The sequence below is a fragment of the Ambystoma mexicanum genome, chromosome 3q, assembly GCF_040938575.1.
Source record: "Ambystoma mexicanum isolate Mex_15411 chromosome 3q, UKY_AmexF1_1, whole genome shotgun sequence".
Lineage (NCBI taxonomy): Eukaryota > Metazoa > Chordata > Amphibia > Caudata > Ambystomatidae > Ambystoma > Ambystoma mexicanum.
Genome location: NC_090926.1, coordinates 296,045,178 through 296,067,571, shown reverse-complemented (window position 1 = coordinate 296,067,571; position 22,394 = coordinate 296,045,178). Strand labels below are relative to the sequence as shown.

At 46.3% G+C, this 22,394-nt stretch overlaps 1 protein-coding gene across 1 annotated transcript in view; it reads right to left on the bottom strand.

The window, feature by feature from the left end:
• LOC138582483 (peripherin-like) overlaps positions 1 to 22,394 on the bottom strand; it is a 115,713-nt gene that overhangs the window by 31,958 nt on the left and 61,361 nt on the right. The window contains exon 5 of the mRNA XM_069653809.1: positions 14,390 to 14,503. Within this exon, the coding sequence (XP_069509910.1) occupies positions 14,390 to 14,503 (114 nt within the window). The remainder of the gene's footprint in view (positions 1 to 14,389; positions 14,504 to 22,394) is intronic.

Sequence of the window (22,394 nt, the reverse complement as noted above, 5' to 3'; positions counted from 1 at the left end):
ATCCCCATGGGCACTACTTCGCGTGCCGTCGGTGCACCGCTGTTTCTCCGGCGGCGCCAGGCGGTGTCCTCGCCCTCGGCTATGCTCCGGAAAGCCCCACAGTCAGAACAGGCAGAGGAGCGCTGCCACGAACCACGGCCCCTCCCCGCCAGTAACGCAGCGCTCACACACTGCTACAATTGTTTCAGTACGGGGTGCCTTTGTATCGGCACACAATGGGGCAAAGCAAGTCCTTCAGTGATCAAGGCAGCCGCCTCGTTCATCACTCATGTGTACGGCAAAAGTTCTGCGTCCGCAGGGTTACCAAGCCGCTCCTTTTGTTGTCCGCCATTTTGGCAACAACATTTCAATTCCGCCGCCGAACAAAAGTATAATTATCTTCTAATCTGCAAACTCGACAGCTTTGCATTTCAAGATTCCTGCTCCATGTACATTCGCATTTCCTTTTTTTCCCGTTTCAAGCGCCGAGGAGCATGTTAACAGCATAGAATCACGGATTAAAGACAGATCCACAGGAGCTCTGCACGGAGATGCGACCTAGTCCATGGCTAGTTAGCCACGCCCTCTGTTCGGACTCATTGGTGATGTCATTGCCTGAGCAAAATAATGCGGCTGCTAGCTGAACTACCACTTCACTGAAAAAACATGTACTACTGGCTGAATACTGGATAATACATGTGCAGTGGATGTCAATACATTCAATTGGCGAGTGTGGGTAGTTGGCGGCATCTACACAGAGCATGTGTGGTAGCACTATAACCACATAGTGGCCTACTTTGGGAAGGCTAATTGATTGTGGGCCCCTGACTTACACTGCTAGTATGTCTGAAGTCCTGGTAAGCTCACATGTTCCCTGTTCTGCTATCCATCTATTGCAGTGGCCATGACTATAGGAGCCATAAAATGGGGCCCAACGCACAGTTCCACACAGTTGGCTTCAGAGAGGCATTCTCCTGGTTCAGATGGTGTCTTCAGATGGGGCTGAAGTTGCTTCCCCTACAGTAAAGCTGAACTGTAATGTGAATGTGCAAGGGATTTTTGTCCATCAAAACCAAACAGGCTGATTTATCTACCACAGTACAGTCCTTGAAATCCAAATTGGACAAAGAAAGCAACAGCATTACTGACGCTGAGAGACGGATTGGGTCTGTGGAGGCTGACCTGTTCAACCTCTCTGTAATAGTCACTACGCTGCAGCAGGAGGTCAGAGCCATTGACTCTAAGTGTGATGATTTAGAATCCAGATCTCGCCCCACCAATCTTTGAATTGTTGGTTTGCCTGAAAATGCCTTTAAAGCCAATCAAAATCATTCATAGAGTCATTACTGAGGAATATCCTAGGATGCTGCAGTTTGACCGACTCCATGTTTACAAATTGCATTTTCAGAACACATGCTCCAGAGAATGAAATGTATTAACATTAATGAAAAAATAAAATAGAGGGGCCACAAAGAAAGGTGTCTGGGATTGTGAGGGCAATGGGGAGGTAATGAAAAAAATGGGGCATAGCGGAGTCTCCCATTATAGTAAAGTCAGGGAAACTAATGGAGCAGACTTTTCGAAGATGTGGTTGTTGTACTCACCTTTGCAGATCTGCAAATCATCTGAAACACATAGACTGTGTGTGAAACATTAGGACACCTGCATTGTGAACTAGCTGACATGACTGCGTTGCACGCACGCGGGATGATTTATATATGTCTTGTTGTCATAGGTAACTTATATTGACATAAAAGTGGATCAATGATTCTAGGTCAGTAGAAGACATGAGGGGCACATACCTCTGACGCCCCTCAGATAAGTGCAAGGCTATGCTCAAAAGGGGGTTTTGCATACCATTAATTAATCCCAGGTCTCACTCCACAGGCCATAACCTCAGGCAGGCTTTGGGCACAGCTTTTCTTTTTCAAGGGGGGGGGGGAGGCTCTGCAACAACATTTTTACTCAAGGGGGACTCAACATGCAGATGTTTGGATACCACTGCTGCAGAGGGATGGAAGCGTTAGCTCGATTGTAAGCAGCTGCCTCTAGTTGTAGCCTGCTCCGCCCAGTGTGGGAGTGAGCTGAACGTGCTCTCATAAGCTCACTTTTGCCAGACTGCCTCCACTGCAAGTTCTTGGTTTGCGATTCTGTGGCCAGCATATTTTAATATTTTCACTGAGACCCTGTATTTGCTATTGCATGTTGCACGATGCCTGCTATGGCTGCATTGTGCAGTGTTCTGTCATGCCTGTGGCTACAGCCTGCCAGTTCTCTGCCATCCTTTGTGCTGTCTTTCTGCCTTTCTAAAAACAACCTGTTTTTTTTCTGTGGGCTTTCCTGCCTCGCAGAGTCCCCTTGTTCAGCAAGTGCTGTTCCTTTCTGTTTTTCCCTAAAGTCTTGCTTTACTGCTGTGTATGTCTCTCCTGTTATGCAATTCCACATATTTGCTGTGTTGACATTAACCTTGTGCACCAAGCTTTCCTGATTCTTTCTTTCTTTCTTTCTTTCTTTCTTTCTTTCTTTCTTTCTTTCTTTCTTTCTTTCTTTCTTTCTTTCTTTCTTTCTTTCTTTCTTTCTTTCTTTCTTTCTTTCTCGTTTCACTCCCAGGCTTCAGTCCATAGTTGCATGTGCCTGCTCTTCAGAGTTTCCTGATAATGCCGAATATTCTCTGAGATAGCAGTGATCTACTGTCTTGTCTAGACTCCTGCTTGGAGTTCCCTGATATTCCTAGTATCCTATGATTCTATGTTTCTGTGGCAGTTGTCTTGCCTGTTATGTTATGTTATGTTATATTAATTGTATTTATAAAGCATGCACTCTCCAAAGCATCTTGGCGCTAAGAATGATACAGGGAGTTTAAAAAACTAGCTGACAAAAAAGAGCAGTTTAAAACAGATGAGTTTTTAGCAGCCGACGAAATGTCAGGAGATTTTTAGTAGCCCGAAGAGAAACAGGTAGAGAATTACATAATTTAGCATCCGCCACAGAAAAGGAGCAGTCACCCACCCGCTCAAACTGATAGCGGGGGATCGGATGAAGACAAGAGTTTTTAGAGCGTAATTCACAAAAAGGCACATAAGGGCAGAACCTTTCCTGCAGATATTTAGCGCCAGATCCGTAGAAAGCCCGGTGAATTATCCCCAGTGAAGAGGCTCAAATCTACCCCTGCCTCCCCTTCCCCCAGACAAATGACCCAGAAGAAAAACAGAAAGAACTATGCTTGCACGCACCATTCTGCACTAGTCCCCAGTGTGCCCATGGGTGAATATGCTGAAGGTTATCCACTCTGTCAACCCTACAACCTTAGAGCAACACACACCTTGCCCAGAATGGATCAAGAACCTCTGGATGCTGTCAAAGACACTTCAATTGACAGTCTTGACTAAAAGAACCGAGAAGATGTGCTCAGTGCCGTTAGAGGCCTCATGACATAGCAACGTTAGAAATGAAGAACACGAGAGGGCGCTAGAGAGTCGACCATGATTGCCGCTCCTCTGTGAGCTCCAGCGCGGCCCTGTTTGAATACTGCCTAATCCTGCCATTCCAGAGGATTGCCGTCCTAATCCTTGACTTATTACCACAGCTGATGGGCGAGCAGAAGTAAAGGGTGAAATGGAACAGAACCCGGTGAATGTGGCTACCCAAACCACACCTTGCGACCCTACAAAACAGGCTAGGCCCAGTCAACATGCGGGTGCCCAGCGGCCTCCCCGCGATCAGCCTGGGAGCAGCGACCGAACTCACACAGAGCTGGGTCAGAGGGGTAGTGACACGCCAGCGCACCCTGCCTCGATATCAGCGGACCGGGCAATGCTAGTGCTCGCCTCCTCCCCAGGGATACTGCAACGGAGGAGTGGGCAGCAGAACCGCACTGGGCGGAGGCCCCCGTGCTGCACGTTAAGACGGGTGCACGGCCCGGCAGCGCCGGCACCATGACCTTGGCGGGGGCCTGCAGACTTCCTGACCGAGACCACGCTCCGGTCTGGGCGACCACTATGGAGAGGCATATGGGCCCGGCGAGCAGGTGGAGCAGTCAGGGCAGAGCTGACGAAGGGGGTGCGTGATCCCCAGTGACCGGCAGTCGCCTTCACCCACCAATATTGCCGATGAAAAATTCGACTCAGAGACCAGCACCGGCGCAGGAAAGCCAGAATCCGCGACAAAGCGAAACGGAACCCTGAGGCCCCCAGATCTACGCGCACAACCAAAACAGCCGACAAGGAGATCCCTGCCAGTCAGAGGCAACAGCGGGCACAGACAACGAGGGACAAGGTACCCAGCTCACTTCACAGGTACAGTGCACGCTGGCGAACACTCAGCGATGCAAGCTTAAGAACTGTAAGGGAAAAGTAGCATGCAATATCCTGTGCTCATTCCACGCACGAAGAAGCCACTATTTGCCTATCGATACACTGAGCAAATAGAACACCATCGTAGCACAACAAACCCGACCTCCCTGCCATAATTGTACACACCCACAGGTGCAAAATAGTGAGGAGATAACCAGAGAATTCCTGATCTTGAACTTAGCCTGAGCCAGGAGGACAGCCCAGAGGGCAATCCACACTTCAATCAGCAACATCCACCAGAAACGAGGAGGGGACAACCAATCTCAAAGGCACAGGCACACCATGTTAACATCCGATATTTAACGGCAGTACCATCAACATCCAACCATAGCGCCTACATACCTCTTAAGTCACAGAGAGGCATTGGCCAACTGAAGGGCACCCATCACTCAACCCACCCTACATAGCCACAAACCTTTCAGATTGGGGGTAAACACTACACAACAGGCAGTCCATACGTCCCTAATTTCACATCCGTGGCTCATAATCATACCTAATCACAACCGTGAAGTAAACACAGATATTCGCCTCCAGATAAACAACATGGGAAAGATGGACGAATCACAGCGGAAGCTGCACTTTGAGGCCAGCAGCATACCTAAAACACCCAGACTGAATGGTGTGGCAGACTCCCCGACCTACGAGGCAAATCAAGAAGACGACGGCTCTCAGTCCACAGGGATCCGGGAACTTTTGCTCGAATTAAAAGCCGGAATAGGGAACCTCGACAACAAGATGGATGGCCTTTCCTCCAAAGTGGACCAATTGCAACATCGATTAGACAACCACACCGTTCGCCTAAATAAAGTGGAACAACGAGTGCCCAACCTCGATGATGGCGTGACTGCCCTTGTAGCCAGAGTGTCAACATTAGAAGCCCGGATGAAAACAGCTAACGCACGCAATGAAGATATAGAGGGGCGCTCCAGGAGGAACAATATCAGGATTGTCGGGGTGTGAGAACAACAGCTGGAGGCGAAAATGGAGGACCATGTAGAAGCACTGTGTACAAACCTTTTCGGGACTGAGGCCCTCTCGTGCCTATTCGTCATTGAAAGAGCCCACAGAATCCCAATGACAAAACCCGTACCAGGGGCCCCTCCCCATCCAATTATAGCAAAACTTCTTAATTATAATGATCGGGACACAATACTCTGATTTGCTAGGGAGAAAGGCGAGCTGCAATATGATGGCGACACTGTTCACTTCTACCCGGACTTCTCACAGGCCGTTCAAGCCCAGGGGAGATCCTTCACAAGCATCAAACAAAGGCTCCGTGATAACCAAATACCCCACTCTATGCTTTACCCCGCCGACTCCGAGTGCAACACTGTGGGAGAATCCAGTTCTTCCAGACACCCGAGGAAGCAGACTCGTACCTAGACCAAGCAGGATGGAGCACACTGAAAAATAACTAGCCACAAGCCCAGAGAGAAAGAGCCCAGAGAAACCCGCTGTAGCCATCAACAGGCCGACTTGCACCCGGCCCCGCCTCGAACCATCCCACTGATGCCCACGTTCTTAGGACCTGGTCCCTGCCTGCGATGTCCAATGATCACACGATTCAGAACCTATAAGCAAGATGACCCACACAAACTCGACAAACAAATTGAAATGAAATCAACAAATTCAAAGTAGCCACATGGAACATCAAAGGCAGCAACCAACCAGCTAAAATGAGGAGAATTACACATTTGCGGCATCATAAAATCGACATAGCCCTTCTTCAGGAAACACATCTGCGCCCGACTGCTGAAAACCTTTGGGCTAAAGACTGGGGGTGCCACAGATATTTTGCCTCCTACTCCTCATACGCCAGGGGCATAGCCATCTTAATAAAAAAAAGCACCAATTTCAGGTTAATATCAACTCAAAAAGATTACGCAGGGAGATCACTACTAGTGCACAGAACATTCAACAGTGAGGAAGTAATTCTAGTAAATTCATAGGGCCCAAATATCGATGGCCCCATCAATTTCGACTGGGTGTTGACGCACCTAGAAACAGGCACGCGGCCCAAGATCATCTGGGGAGGCGACCTCAACACTCCTCTCGACCCCTGAATGGACAAGTCACACAACAATACACTACCCCACACCAAAGCAAGATGGCAAATCAAAGAAATATGCAAAGCGTACAACCTCACAGACGTTTGGAGACACCAACACCAGGAAGCTCGAGCATACACCTACTTCTCCTGGGTCCACAAATGAAGAACACATGCCATATGCACACTGAACCACTCACACACATGATTACATGATGATGATGGATGCGCAGTTCTGTAGTTAGAGGACAGATACATTTACACCTTGCCATTGTTTATGTTTGTTCATTAGCTTGGCTGCAGCAGAGCTGAAACCACAAAATGTAAGAGTTCCTGTTTGAAAGCTTGCAGGTACTTACATACGAATAACTCTATGGAAATGTAGAAGTATTTAGACCACCTAAAGGTGTTATAGCTAATTAATTAATGCATTATAAAATGGCACTGTTGAAGCCATGCTTCAACGTTGCGAAATAACAGTCAAATACAGGTGTCACAATGATGTCAAGTGGCGCTGGGGATCTGTGAGGACAATAAGAATGCACCTTGAAATCTAGGCTCTCAGCCAAGGACTTGTGCTGGAGCTAACATTCCACATGTTGAATGACAGTAAACCCTGACAGATAACATTATGAATTCCTCATAAAATACAACTAATTCAGAGCAGAAAAGGCCCAGAACATGGTGTCATCACATGTGGTTCAGCAGAACTGATAGCAAGCCAAGGCATGCCTCTGGGAACAAAGGACAATTTTGTAAAACCCCTGGCATGATTTGGAAAAATTGTAACAAGAGGCCTGCATGTTGCATTGTAAGCGAGTGCACTCAGATGCAGTGGTGGTTCACACATAATTATGATGCAGGAGAGACCGTTACTTTTTACCTTGGGAAAGTACATTTCGAGCTGAGAACATTTTTTTTCTCAAGCCTGGAGACCTTAGCTCTAGCCAATCACTGTTCAAGACCCCAGGGGTGGGGAGCTCTGAACATTGAACCAATGGGAAGACATTCACACTGCAACATTGTGGACACTAGATAATTGGGGAACAGCCAGGGCAGCACTCTGACACAGTAGAGCCAATAAGAATAATTTCTATAATATATATGTGGCCTATCACTCAGCATCCAATCACAGGAAGATATAGGTTTCTGGGAACTGGCCCAAGATGTGAGGTCAGCATGGTACTGTGCGATACAAAACTGGCCTGCAAGCCAGTCTCCCTGAGAGTGTGCTTGGACTTCTCTTCCCTGCACAGATCCCTGTGATTTTCTATCTGGCCAGAATAAACCTCAGTTTTGAACTTGCTGTTTGTTTGGGCCTCTGTTCCTTTTTGGCAAAGGGAAGGTGTTGGGCCTTCCATGAGTTCTGGATCCAGGGACTCCCAGTAGTCCTACCCTACGTGGGGGGTTCCTTCCAACCCAACACCAGCGATTTAAAATGGACCCGTTGAGGGACAGGGAGCCAATGCAAAGACCGGAGAACAGGAGAGATATGAGCGCTGTACGGCGTACCAGTACAGAAACGTGCCGCGTAGTTTTGGTGGAGCTGCAAGTGATGACAAAGGTGCAATGGTTGAGCCAGAGAAAGAGAATTACAGTAATCCAGCTGACTTAAAACTAAGGCGGCCGTAACCATGGGCCTAAACTGGAAAGGTAGAAACAGCAGGAACTTATGAAGGACTCGAATTTGGAAAAAAACATCCTTACAGATGGTCCCCACTTGTGCGTCCATAGAAAAAGAGGCTGAAAGAAATCACTCCTAGATTTTTTACCTGCAGCACCAGAGAACGGCAGAGGCTAAATTCAATAGACCAAAAGCCCAAAGACCAAGTCGAAGCAGAGGAGGTAGCAACCAAGTGAGGGCCGTGTGGGGGGTACACCACCAGGACCTCCGTCTTGTCCCCCTTAAGCTTCAGCCAGTTGTCCCCATCCACTTGCTCATGGCCAAAAGGCAGCCCCTGAATCCAAACGGACAATGATTTGCATATCATCAGCATAGGAGTAGCGCCTAAAACCGTGAGAGCGGATGAGCAAGACAAGAGGCTGGATGTAGATGGTAAAGAGAGTCAGGGACAAGTTAAATCCCTGTGGGAGCCCATACAACAGGATAGAGGCGGCTGAGAAAAAAGAAGCAAGCGTCAATGTTTGGCTACGGTCGGCCTGAAAGGAGGTGAACCAAGCCAAAACCTGACCCGACAGGCCAGCCACTGCCAAACGATGCAGTAATACCTGGTGGTCCACTGTATCAAATGCACCGATAAATCTAACAAAATTAGAGCTCCCATTCTGCCTCCATCAGCCAGTAAATGAAGATCATCATGTACTGAAACCAAAACACTTTCTGTCCCCCGACCTGGATGAAAACCAGACTGGAACGAGCTCAGAAAAGAGGAGTGCTCCAAGAAAGAAGTAAGAAGAGATGAAGCAAGAGATTCCAGCCCCTTCATAAAGATGGGCAAAAGAGAAAGAGGGCGAAAGTTTGCAGGCAGAGAAAGATCCAAAGAAGACATTTTCAAAAGGGGGATAACAATAGCTTGTTTAAGCTCTGACAAAATGGACACAGATTGGCAGGAATCATTAACCTCTTCTGCCAACTATGTAGACATTTGTGGAGTAATATCTTTTCGAATGTTCAAGGGGATAGCATCCTAAGGTGAGGTAGACTTAAGGTTACCAATAGCAAGTTCCACCTCCTGAAATGAGAATATAGGGAATACCGACCAACTATGGTCAGGCAGGCAGGGGGAAATCACCTGCTCAGAAGTAGGAGAGCATGATAACTGAATCTGGTCACGTACCAAATTGACTTTACTAATGAAAAAAGCCACCAGATCATCGCAAAAGGATTGGGAATTAATGACCTGAGAACTAGTGTCCGGGGGACGAAAGTGACCAAACAACTGAGAATAGTTCTCTGGGCTGATTGAGAGCATTCTCAACCTTGCGAGTATAAAAAGTACTTTTAGCCACCTGAGTGGCAAGGTGCTAAGAGTTACAAATGAAAATAAAAGCAGATTTAGCACTGGTGGAAAAAGTACACTGCCATTTGTTCTCAGCCTGCTGTTTTTTTGCCCAAAGGGCTTTGAGCTCATCCATAAACCAGGGCTGAGAGGGACGGCTCCTCGGTTTACGAAGGGTGAGTGGAGCTAAAGTATCTGCTACACAAGTAAAGATTTTAGTCAGCATGGAGAAATTAATTGCACCTGCTGCTTGACAGTGTGCCTAAATTTTAGAAACAATGTCCTCATTAGAGGCTTTAAGCCACTTTCGACATAACTGATATTTTCCTTCCAAGAGGGCATGAGGTGCCTGAGCCTACTTAATTGTCAGACCAACGAATGGGGAAAGGAGGAAAGGTGTCGACTAAAGGACTTCTGGCAAAAAGCAGATCAAGTGAATTGCCCACTAAATGAGTCGGGGCTGTCCCCAATTGGGCCAGACCCAAGTCGTTCACTGCTTCAAAAAAGTTCTACTCAACCATTGTGGCAGGGGAGTTACAATGAAGATTAAAATCACCTGCAATAATAAGGGGTGGCAGTGATGAACTCAACCAATTGGTTGCAAAAGGAGGTATCAGCTCCAGGGGGGGGTGATAAACCACCAAGATATGTCGAATAAGATGGGCAGAAACAGTGAGTTTTATTAGAAGTGCTTCCATGTTGATGGAATGGATCAAGGGAATAGGGCTGGCACCCAGCCAAGGCTTAACAATCACAGCGATGCCGCCACCAGGTTGCACTGACAGGCGGTCCAGTCGGAAGATATTATAAGAGTCAGGAAGAAGCTGAACCAATACGTGGCCGGAGGCATCATTAAGCCACGTCTCTGTGACGCATAATACATCCAGAGCCGAGTCAGCCAGCAGATCAAAACAAGGGGCTTTATGCAGAACCAGAGAGCGAGCGTTGACAAGCAACCCTGTTAATACATTAAGCAGTAGGTCTTGGGTGGAAGTTGCCAGGTGGTCTGGAAGAGGCAAAACTGTGTTTGGAGGTGGCATTGCTAGTAGCTTCTCCTTGGACCACATGATGTGTTCCTCAGTTCCTCTGCCGTCAATCCATGTCACGGAGTGCGCACGGATGAGCACAGACGGGCTTGCCTTTGGCGCAACTGCAGCGTGCTCAGTGCGTGCTCGCTGCGCCCGTCCACTGCGCCTCCGTGCTACAATCTCACTATTATGGCACATGGTATAGCCGAGGGCGTGCCCTGCAGCTGTATGTAGGCAGTGAAGAGAGACTGCGTCCGATAGAGGATGCAAGTATAAAAAAACAGACACTGCTGCTAAGCCACGTGCAGCATGTAAATGAGGCCAGGAACCCTCCGCCGAGCGGCGTACAAGGAAATTAAGTTTAAAATGTTAAAATAACATAAATAGAATGTGCTCAAGGAGACCAGTCAACCACCAAGGCCCGGGTAGTGTAACCGGAGCCTGTAAATAAAGTGCACAGTAAAGTAAATATAACGTAACAATATCAGGGGCAGCAGCCTACCTGATCATCCAGCAAGTTGTGGGCAAAGCAGGAAGATAAGCTCCGAAATGTGCGTTCCCTGCAGCTGCGTGTAGGCAGCGAAGAGAGACTGCGTACGATAGAGGATGCAAGTATAAAAAAAACAGACACTGGTCCTAAACCACGTGCAGCGTGTAAATGAGGCCAGGCACCCTCTGCTGAGTGGCGTACACAGAAATTAAGTTCAAAAATATTAAAATAACATAAACAAATGGAATGTGCTCAAGGCAACCAGTCAGCTGCCACGGCCTGGGCAGTGTAAACGGATCTTTAAAAGGAACCAAATAAAAGAAAATAAAGTGCACAGTAAAGTAAATATAACGTAACAATATCAGGCCTGCTTCCTCGCCAGTCCCTGAAATCGGTTCTGTGTCTTGACTCATCATTTTCTCTCTTCTAGCATTGCTGTGTGCTTTCTAAGTTAGTGCTTGGATAGCTCCTGTCTTCAGCTTCTGTCTACAGATTTTGCATTATGCTTCTTTTCTTTGACTATGCTTACCCTGGTTATTTATTTTTGTATCCACTCTGTATTCCGCCTTTGTTGCAAATTGTTCCACTGTAGTGGCTCAGCTCCTAATCTGTATCCTGTATAGCCCCCTGCGATAGTATCTGAATATCAGATAAGGAAAAGACCTCAGTTACTTCCGTCTAGTCCATTGGAGTCTTACCTTCTCAGTATTTGGTCTCCAGCTTTACCCTTAAACAGGGTACAACAGTCTCTTCGGCACGTCCAATTCCTGATACTGCTGTTTGACAGTTGTAAACATTAACCTGCTGGTATTAATCTCAAGGGATTTCTCTAATCTCCCTGGAGACATCTCATCATATACCAGTATATCCTTTATTCTGATAAATCCTTGCTAACCAGTATATTTGCTTTTTTTTTTACTTGCCTTCTCTTTCTGTGTCTCTTTGCTTACACCCAGCTCCTGCAGTTCAAGTAACCTACTCTCTCTAAATGTAGATCAGCCCGCTATTTACCCTGTCTCTGTTACATACCTTTACCTCCCAAATCCCCCCAACCTCGAGTGCTTATTGTGACATGTGATTTCTTGCCCTCTGTTCTCCTGGCAGAATCCTGATACTTTCTCATCTGCACACTGACATACGAAGCTTGAGGATAATGTTGCCAAAGGTCAGACATCAACCTTAAACAGCAGAGGGGAGAGAACCAATGGGTGCAGTACTCCTTAGGTACAGGTCACAGCCCGGAAACATAGACCCCTGCGTATCCCTTGGCACCTGTTCCACATGAAAGAGAAGATACATTTGAGACTGCTTCCTGCAATCCTGGCTATTTAATGGGGAAAGGCCAATAGCCTTCATGTTAATGGAGAAAGGCCAATAGCCCCGTGGTCAGTGGTAGCAAAGCCTCTGACAATCCCAACATGCCTGGGACCGAAATATAAGCCCTGTCCATGGTCCTCAGCAAGGCATCCGCCTCCTGCACCAAGACAACACCTGATCCATGGCCCCAAAGTCAGACGGAGGCATCAAAGTAGCCAGCGTCTTCCAAGGATTCTCCTGTCTGGTTGAATACTACTTTCTCTCAGATCCTCCCAGAAAGGAAAATATTAAACAAAGAACATACATGAGCGAGTATGTCAGCATCAAGGGTCACACGGCCCTTTTCAAGGCTTCTAGGAACACTGTGACCTAAAGAGACCTGTTGATGATTGTGACCAATAGTGAGCCCCTTTGTACCCCTAAGAGCCTGTTTCTCTTCTCTCCAGTGCCCATTCCACCTCTCTGGCCCCCTCTTATACTTGGTGATCCCCTCGCCTCTACTTAAATGCTTAGCTTCTCACAAAAGGTCCCTTCTCCCCAGTGTTCGCCTATATCGCCCGAGAGCTTATCACATCTGTTATAATGCCCACACTAGGCTGTGCAGCCGGCCTGCTACAAAAAAGCCACCGGCAGCATGATGTTCTCAAGCACCACAGTATTTCCACATGTTTAGCTGTCTTTACCTAGTGAGACTTGAAGATTAGGTTTGAAAGAAGACTTCCTCTAAGCCCAGTAAACAGCACAGAACTCCCTACAGGGTGAATTCTTATAAAGAATGGGTTCCATGTCATTCCATAGCACGTTTTTTTCGCTGCATCTTTTGCAGCAGATTTTTTGCTGCAAAAACTCATCAAATTTTTTTTGTTTCGTTTTTGGGGGGTTACCCCCCAAAATCCCCCTTATCACTGATTTGAAATCTAGTCCCCCAAACCCCATATTTTTCGATGGCTTGTTTTGTGGTAAAAAAAGCAGCGGAAAAAAAACGCCCATGTATGGACGTCGTACCCAAAGAATGACTCCTCCTTGGGAGCGTCTGACTGCAACATGAAGATACAACATAAGCAGTCCGTTACCTACTGCATGTCTACCCATTCATATGGATGAGACACTACATGTTAAGAGTTTCAGGGTACGGGCCCGCTTAAGCTGTTCCCTTGGAAGCCACCTCTACGCACAAATCGGGCAAAGGCCGCAAATGAAGACATGCAATATACATAACAGAAACATCACACGCCATCCATGATCTGGAGAGCAAGAACACATTATGGTACCTTAATTGTATACACCATCACAAACACAAAATACATTCAATTCCAAGGCTAGGGCTACCTAGTAGATACCAATGGCAAATGATTTAAACTGTGGCGGGTAAGTAACACCCAGACACATTTAACCCAGTAAATGTACAAGTCATACCCAACATTCACTTCTTTTCGCAACGTATGTATTCACTGTCTTTTTTTATACAACATTTAATCCCCTCTTGCCATAAACCCTAGACCAAATTTAGAGTTTAAACTCTTTAGAGCCCAGTTTCACTAAATATGATTAAACGGATCTGTGTGAATTGACCGAATGCAAAAGTCTGACTACCAAAAGTCTGACTTTTTTTTTTCTTTCATTTTTCTGCAAATATATGTGTGGGGGGAGACCCCCCACGGACACCCACCTTACCCCTATACATTTTTATAAACTTTACCCCCCCCACATATATATCTGTGGAAAAATGAGAGTGGGACTTTTGGGGGTTTGACTTTTTTGACCTCGGTCATTTTGTCCTATTCCGATTAAAAGACCCTGACCCCCAAATATACTTTTGTTATTCATAATCAGTATAGTTCAATCAGGGGGTGCTGGAAGCAGCTAAACTCTTGAGGACCTCTTTAACAAATAGCTTAGTAATGGTCGTCTCTCCATTACACCGAAGGGAAAAAGCAACTGTTTGGCTAGGCCAATCTCTGTCAAACAGAGCACCCCTCACCCCCCACCAGAGAGTGGGTGCATTGGTCCAAAACTGCCCAAGCTTCACTGAGGTAAAAGGTATCCACAACGCCCCACCTTCCCCTACGGCGGGCAGTTATTGTTCTATGTTTACACAAATGATGCTCAAGACTGCATCTCATTCTTATTAAGACTTGCTCTCTAAGTACATTGACTTTACTACTGTTAATAATGAGCAAGTCTGATTTGAGTAAAGTCCTGTATCTTGTACTTACGGTTGCCATCAAGGTGTCGATCTCACGCTTCAGCGTCTTGATGTAACGTTTGGAATTGCTCAGCTCCTGCTGGAGAGCCTCCTTTTCATGTTCGGCTGCGTATCGATCAGCGGACTGAAAAATAAATGCACACATTACTTGTGAAGATGGCAAGACAATACACAGTGCTACATCAAAATGTGTTATCCTCTCTTTCTTTACTGGTGGAAGTGCACAAAGTACTATTCACCTCATTAACCCTATGCTTAGTCCACCTTCCTTGACACTCCATAGTTTATTTTAAAAGACGGTAGGTATTATTCACCAGAGGCAGCTTGTAGAACAGTAACCGAAGAGTGAAACCTTCTCAATTAAACCCAAAAATGCTTGATTTTTTTTCAGACTTTTTGGTTCTATGATGCCTGGCCACTATGTTGTGCTGGTGTGGTTACTGGTTGGTTACCTCTTATGCAGCCAATGCTGCTCAAGCCTTAGTATAGGGTTGTCCAACTCCAGGCCTCGAGGGCCGGGATCCTAACGGGTTTTCAGGATGCAACGACTATTGACAGATTTTAATAACACCTTGCACTATGGAAGTTTCCACTCGGTCCACCTAAAAGAAAGTCTCCCCTATAGTCAGTTTTTATGGCTGAAGCGGATTGTATCTGATACCACCACATTACGCAAGGACTATGACCTCATGACAAATAGGTGTAAGGAAAGGGGCTATTGTGATGCTGGAAATGCATTGGAGGGACAGGGCCTCCCTGTCCTTGTCCTGTAGTCCTTTCTCATTGTGTTCTGTATTGTTTTCTGCCCAGGAGTCCCTGTGGGACTCCTGGCAGTGCAGCTCTTCCTCTTTTTGTTTTGGTGTACAGATCCATGGGATACCCTTATGGCACCCATTGGTGGGAGTACAACCCTGTGCCCCTAGTGCAGTGGTCTTCAAACTTTTTTGGCCAGGGCCCCCCTGAGCAAAATTTGGGCAGGTCGGGACCCCCCAGAAATGCCAAATGGACAGTATATATTGCGCGCCGTCACCTGCTCCCATCAAAGTCGCTGGGCTCCCTCATCCCACTCCTACCCAGTCGCTGGTCTCTCCCCACCCCATCACACACCCAGGGCTCTCCCCACTCTGCTCCCATCACTATCCCATGGTTCCCGCCCATTGTGCTCCCACCATAGTCCCTCGGTTCCCCCATCCCGTTCCCAACACAGTCTGAGGGCCAGTGGCGGCTGGTGAATCTTTTTTAAGTGGAGGGGCATTAAGGGGAGGTTCGGGGGGGTTTCCCCCTGTGAATTATTTTTTAAATAATAGGTTAAAATGTTGCATTGTAGAGCATACTTTTAACAAAAAATGGGTAAATAGCCAAACAGTTTGCAATTGTTGCTGGGAGTCCAGGGGGCAGGCATTGATATTTTATTTCTATCGCGCTCGTACACAAGTGTTTCAGAGCGTGACAAGGCAAGGGAGGGGAACAGAGGAGAATAAAACAGCGATCTTACTAGGCCCAGTGACATTGAGAACGCGCAAGTGTGAGGGGAAAAGTGCATGGAAGGGGGGAGAAGTGGAAAGTGCGAAGCAGAGGAGAAACAGATAAATAACAATAAATAAATAATAAAGGCAACAAACAGTGGTAGTGCAGCCAGCAATTTGCAAGTGCTACGTTTAAGGCAGCAGACAGGGTAGGTCTGATAAGTGCAGGAAGAAAGATGGTTCTCCTCAAGTTTTAGAGTGGCAGGGCGCTGTTCCAGAGGGAGGCCCCAGCCGAAGACGGAGATCTACCCCCAGCTCGTTTCTTTGATAAATGACTGACCCTGAGGGAGTTGGAGGTAGAGGAGTGAAGAGCTCGAGAGGGGAGGTATTTGCGGAGGAATAGCTGAAGGTATTTTGGACCCAGGCCCCAGAAAGCCTTGTGGACAAGGCAGAGGGTTTTGAATGATAGATGTCCGGTAAAAAGATACCATCCCTGTCCCCTGGGCCCCACTGGTCCTAACACAATGAACATGATTATGTGTATATGCAAGGCGCTGCACATTCATACAGCAATCACTCTATCATTCACATGAGCATCCATCACCATACACTCACTCATAACGCATCCATACACATGTTTAAATAAAAACAATGAACATAAACGTACCTTCTGCATTGGCCTGTGTGTGGGTGCTGAAACGGCCTGCTCCAGCTGCTCTGTCCGTATGTGCGAGGAGGCGCAGGAGCTCCCCCTCGGACATACAGACATGCAGTGCCCCAGCCAGCATTTCCAATGAGCTATGCAATGCTGGCGAAGCAAAACGCCCCAGCACTTGCATGGCTCAGTGAGCATGTGCGGCTGGGGAACTAAACTGAACTGTCAAAGGGAAACAGTGTTTCCCTTTGACAGTTCAGCCAGCCCAGGAGCACTCCATTAGCTGGATAAAGCAGCTGAGGGAGTGCTCACTGTTTCACTGGGCTGGCTCCTTAGCTCCTCCATAATGGGTGAGGGGCCACTGGGTGGGCGCCTCTTGCCATTATGGATGAGCCGCCAGGCTCGGACAGGCCTATAGGGCAATGCCTGTACCAAAAATGTAAAATGCTAGTTTGGGCCAATCAAAATGGGCCACCATTTTGGCCAATGTGGACCATTTTGATGAGTTACTTAACTATGCAGTTAGTAATGTTGACCATTGTTGCTGAATATATCACAATTTACTTACATTTTAACACAAAGCACCCCTTTGGGTACTATTGAAACAGTGGGCTTCATAACTACTCTGGCGGTAGCTGTGCCGGTAAAACCGGCACGGCTGCCACTGGAGTTGCATCCGGGTCTGGCACCCGCGAATGGGCAATTACTAGGTCATGCCGAGTTAGGCGGACATGATAATTGCCCTTTCGAAGGTGCCGGTAGATCCCCATTCCCATTTGAGCCCCATATGGCTCAAATGGGAATGGGGAGCTCGGATGCACCGGCACCGTTAATAACGGTGCTGGTGCATCCGACGAGCTGAGGTCAGACCTGGCGGGGGCTGTCAAGCACCCACGAGCACAACTCTTACTATGGCGGAACGGTAGCAACGGTGCCGGTAGCTTACCAGCACCGTTGTTACTGGTCCGCCATAGTAGTAATGAGGCCCAGTCTGTGACTAAAGGAATGAATATCCATTTACAACTGTGGGCCACTTTTTCATTGTTGCCTGAGACAGTTTCATGCTTCAGCCCGCCCATGTGGGCCACCCCTGCCCATTTCTTCCAATCTAAAAAAAAAAAAAAAAAAAAAAAATCTTTTTTCATGCTGAGCTCTCAGGGCCCCCCTGGGATGCACCCGCGGACCCCTAGGGGGTCGCGACCCACAGTTTGAATACCACTGCCCTAGTGTATGTTTTTGGGCACCTGTGGGTGGCCCGCAGAGCAGGGTATGGGCTGGTGGCAGCTCCATGCTGAATTTGACAGGTGCGCTGAGTATCCTCCATTTTGGGATACCCAGGCCCTGCCATTGGAATCAGTTGATTCCTGATGGAAAACAAGATGGCCCCTGTGGCCTCTTGCTTTCTATTGCCTGTTACCTTGTTTTCCCAAAGTCCTGGGAAGCCCTGACTCTGTATCTTCCCCCTGACTGGCTGTTGGGTGGAAGTTCCATATATGGTGTTGTTGTGAAGTCCAGTCCAGACTGGCTGGAGCCTTCCCATTGACTGTATGTTGTGGGTACGCCCTGTGGGTGGGAACTGGGTGAATGGGGTGTGTGACCAAAATGCACTTCTTGTTGTGGCTGTCTGGTTTCTGGTATGAGAGACAAAGACTGAGGCAGCCCTGCCCGATACTGGCCTGAATGCAGTGTGTAGTGTTGAATGACTGGGTACTTGTCCCAATCCACATTCCTTGTTGTGAGTGTCTGAGAGGGAGGAGGATGGTCTGAATGCACTATGTGCCTGATTGGCTGACTGACTGCATGAATGCCCTTCTGTATGATTGGCTGCTGAGTGTGACCCAGCAGTGTGGATGAGAGACAGGATAGTATATCTGGGGACCTCTCACCACTGGAAACTGTTCAGAAGCTGTGTCTACACGTGAAGAGTAACTGGAACTGCTGATCCTCGACGCCCAGCTGGAAGAAGAAGACTTGCTGTTGCATTTGCTTCGACCTGATCTGAAAGCTGCCGAATTCGTCGAAGACTGATCCGAGAGAGGACCTGGTAAGGCACCCTCTTCCCATGCTCCGAGGGACCATCGAGCACCGCTAACCTTCGCCAAAGCTCCCTGGAAGTCAGGACCGCTGAGGAGAACGAAGTGAAGCAGCCGGACTTCACCGCTGATGATGTCCATTGCCGTCGACCATGGTTCGCAGGTTTGTGTAACCGCTGGAGGCCCGTCGAAGTCGTGTTGCCCCAGAAGAGGGGACCACTTGACGCCGTGCCGCCGACGACCGGAGCGGCCCGCTCCTTTGCCTAAGAACATTTGAATCGAAGGACTCCCTTGTCCGCAATGTCGACCGCTTTGTCCCGCCAGAGAAAATCAAGGCTGCCGACGTGCCGAGGAGAATCTGCCGGTGGGTTTCCCGCCACCCAGAGACCACAAAGACTTCGACAACTCGACGCCCTTGCTGGGCCACAGTTCTTCAGAAACTCTTTGCGGTCCTGAACAATCAATCGCCGAGGTGCTCCGCACACCTCATCCTCGCAGGACGTCACCGACGAGCACCACCGGGAGCGACGCCGTGGTCTCGGCACCCCCGAACTTCTCATCGATGCCGTCACCTTCTTCAACGCCTCTCGACAATCCGTGACTCCTTCTTGAAAGGGGGTCACTCAAGAACGATCCGCCGACGCTTATTCGAAGAACTCTACTCCACCAGGTACATTGGGGGGGGGGTAAAAACATTATAGGAGAGAACAAGACTATTGAGCAATATATGGACTGGGCTTGTGCTATATCTTTATTTTACAGGTTGCCCAGGTGGGGGATCTCCACACAGAACTGTGCTTAACGGTAGAGGCCAGTATTCTGCCTATTGTTTCAACCATCTTGCTTTACCTCCTATCTCTATTGCTGGTTTCCTTGTTATTGATCTGTCTGACATTCTAACAGTATAGTTGATGCACTTTAATGAGATCTGATAATATTTAGAATTTTATATATTTACCATTGTTGATTTCTGAGTACAAAGTGCGTTATTGTGATAGTGTACATACCTTAGAATATTAATTATATAAAGACTGTGTTTTCAGTAATACAGTGTGTGGACATTCCTTTGTGGGGGCATGGGGACTACACTGTACTTAAGAACTAGCCTGCATCACCTCTTGAGAAGCTAGGCCTTGATTGCTCGTCCATTGCTACCTTATAGAGAATCTTGGCTGCGGTCCTCTGTGCCTCTCCTCTACCATATAGAGAGCAGAAGTACAGACACCCCCCTCCAGTCTTTACAGTTATCCATCAGAAGATTTGGAAAAATCTGTTGTAAGAACAGACACACACAAGAGAGGGGACTTGTTAAGACCAACACGACGAAAGAAAACACTAGGATGATTCATACTTTAAGCATTCTGCATACAGCCACACATCTTTATGATTTTTTTAGAAAATTGGAGTCTAATCAAACTTTACCCACATCTTAATCGGCCTTTTCGTGTACCACCTATGTTGGCCTTCAAGAGAGGCAACAACTTCATGTATACTCTTATCAGGGCAGAACCCCCTAAAAGACCTATCCAGAGAAAATTACATAAGATGAAGGTGGGGACATTCCGTTGCCTTAACTGCCTACACTGCTCTAATATAATCAAGGGGGATCATGTAAGTCATCCAAGTTCTGAGAGAAAGATCAAACTTAAACATCATGCCACCTGCGAGACCCGCAGTGTCATGTATGACCTAAGATGTGCGTGTGGCAAGTATTATGTTGGTCAAACTAAAAGAAAAGTGAAGGACAGGTGGACAGAACATAAGTCGAACATTAGAACGGCGAACCTAAGATATCTGCATACAGACACTTTGCAGAAATGAAGCATACAATAGCACAGATGAGATGTTTGGTTTTGGAGGTAATTCATCCACATCCTAGAAAGTTGGCACAGAGGAGTTGTTTTGTATACACCATCTTGATGCAGTTTACCCCCCTGGTATGAATGAGAACTTCTATTTGGGTCAATTCTTATGAAATACAGAGGAGTGGGCATATTTGGTCACTACACCTATTGTTATACTTTAGCCAATTAGGAACTACTATTGCGCTACTTGTGAATATTGACTCTGCGATCATGTTGATTTACACTCTGGATGTAATTGTGACATCTAATTGACTATGAGTCTGGAATTACAGATTGTTAATTAGAAGACTTGTATACATAGGCCAATTATGCAGTGACTGATTCTCTGCACAAGTGGGATAGGCTATGTTGATGTACTCTTATGATTAAACAACTATTAATACGTTGTATGGATATGTGGTATTGGGTTGACTGTCATTCTTACCATCCGAGATTTCACAATGAATATGGAGACGTTTTAACAGGTTGATAGTTATTCAAGTGACTATTAATTGGACTATGTACCAACGTTATCTATAGATAGGAATCTGTTAGTCAATGTATATGGGTTTCCATATATACATTTCATATTATCATTCCGTTGAACTCATACTTTTAACCAGTGTGACATTATAGGCTTGATCAATGACCTCTGAATTTAGAGTTACACTATTCTAACAACATTCTAATTCGATCTAGACACCTCAAATTCAGTCCTTTTGTGATATTGGAACAACTTCTTACTGTATAAGGGGACTGAATCCGGAATTGCCATCAAGTCATGGATACCTTTTGGTGCATGATTCGATATATGGACACTTAACACAATATTCAATGAGTTATACACTCACTTAAGGATTCTATTATTGCAACAGGAAATATACCCACCTACAAGAACACGTTTTTCTATGTACTTTTGAGCACCATTCAGGTACTTGCAATAGGGTTACGTTCCGGTTAAGTAAGGTGTTTTCCATAATATTTTTGATTTTGCAAAAACTGTAGGCCCCAATATACTATAAAGTTGGCCTAAGAAGTAACTGGTTGAAATTCAGCTGATTAATTCATCCGTAAGTTGAACACTTATTTACATGAATATCGAGTGCACTGTGTGAATCGATGATGTCATCGCGTCACGTAGCATGACATCACAAAATGGTGGTCATTTTGCGGTATTGCTGGACCGTAATGTTCGTTTGAGGAGACGCTGCCCCTCATTTTCTAACCATTCTGATAAGGGAGGCTAATAACTATAAAGTAGGACTTTGCTGATAACATTCATTTTTTTGATACATTATTTGGACTGTTATGCTCAAGGATGGTTCGTATATATATATATATATATATATATATATATATATATATATATACATATATATATATATATATATATATATATATATATATATATATATATATATATATATATATATATATCCAATATTGATAAGCAATCTTCTTAACTAAGTGGCCTTGTGGTAGTGAATGATCACATGAGGTCCCTCACAATGTTGCAGCAATTTGCACAATCCTGATGTCTTCCCAACTAAAAGAAATGAAACAGATATATCTATATCTATATAGATGATGCACGCTTAGGAGGCTGCTGAGCAGTGAGCTGCAGGAGCTGTGGCTGCCATCTTGATAGCTGCTGAGCAGTGAGCTGCAGGAGCTGTGGCTGCCATCTTGATAGCTGCTGAGCAGTGAGCTGCAGGAGCTGTGGACGCGGAGAACAAGATCACATGAGGCCCCCTCAATCTTTCAGCAATTTACACAATCCTGATGTCTGCCTAAACAAAACAAATAAAACATATATATATATATATATATATATATATATATATATATATATATATATATATATATATATATATATATATATATATATCTGTATAGACCTCATGTGATCTTTCACTACCCCAAGGTCCCTTAGGTAAGAAGATTGCTTAACAATTTTGGATACATTCAATATTGTTATCCGTTGTTTAGCATTAGTTGCCCAGGGACATGTTTTGAT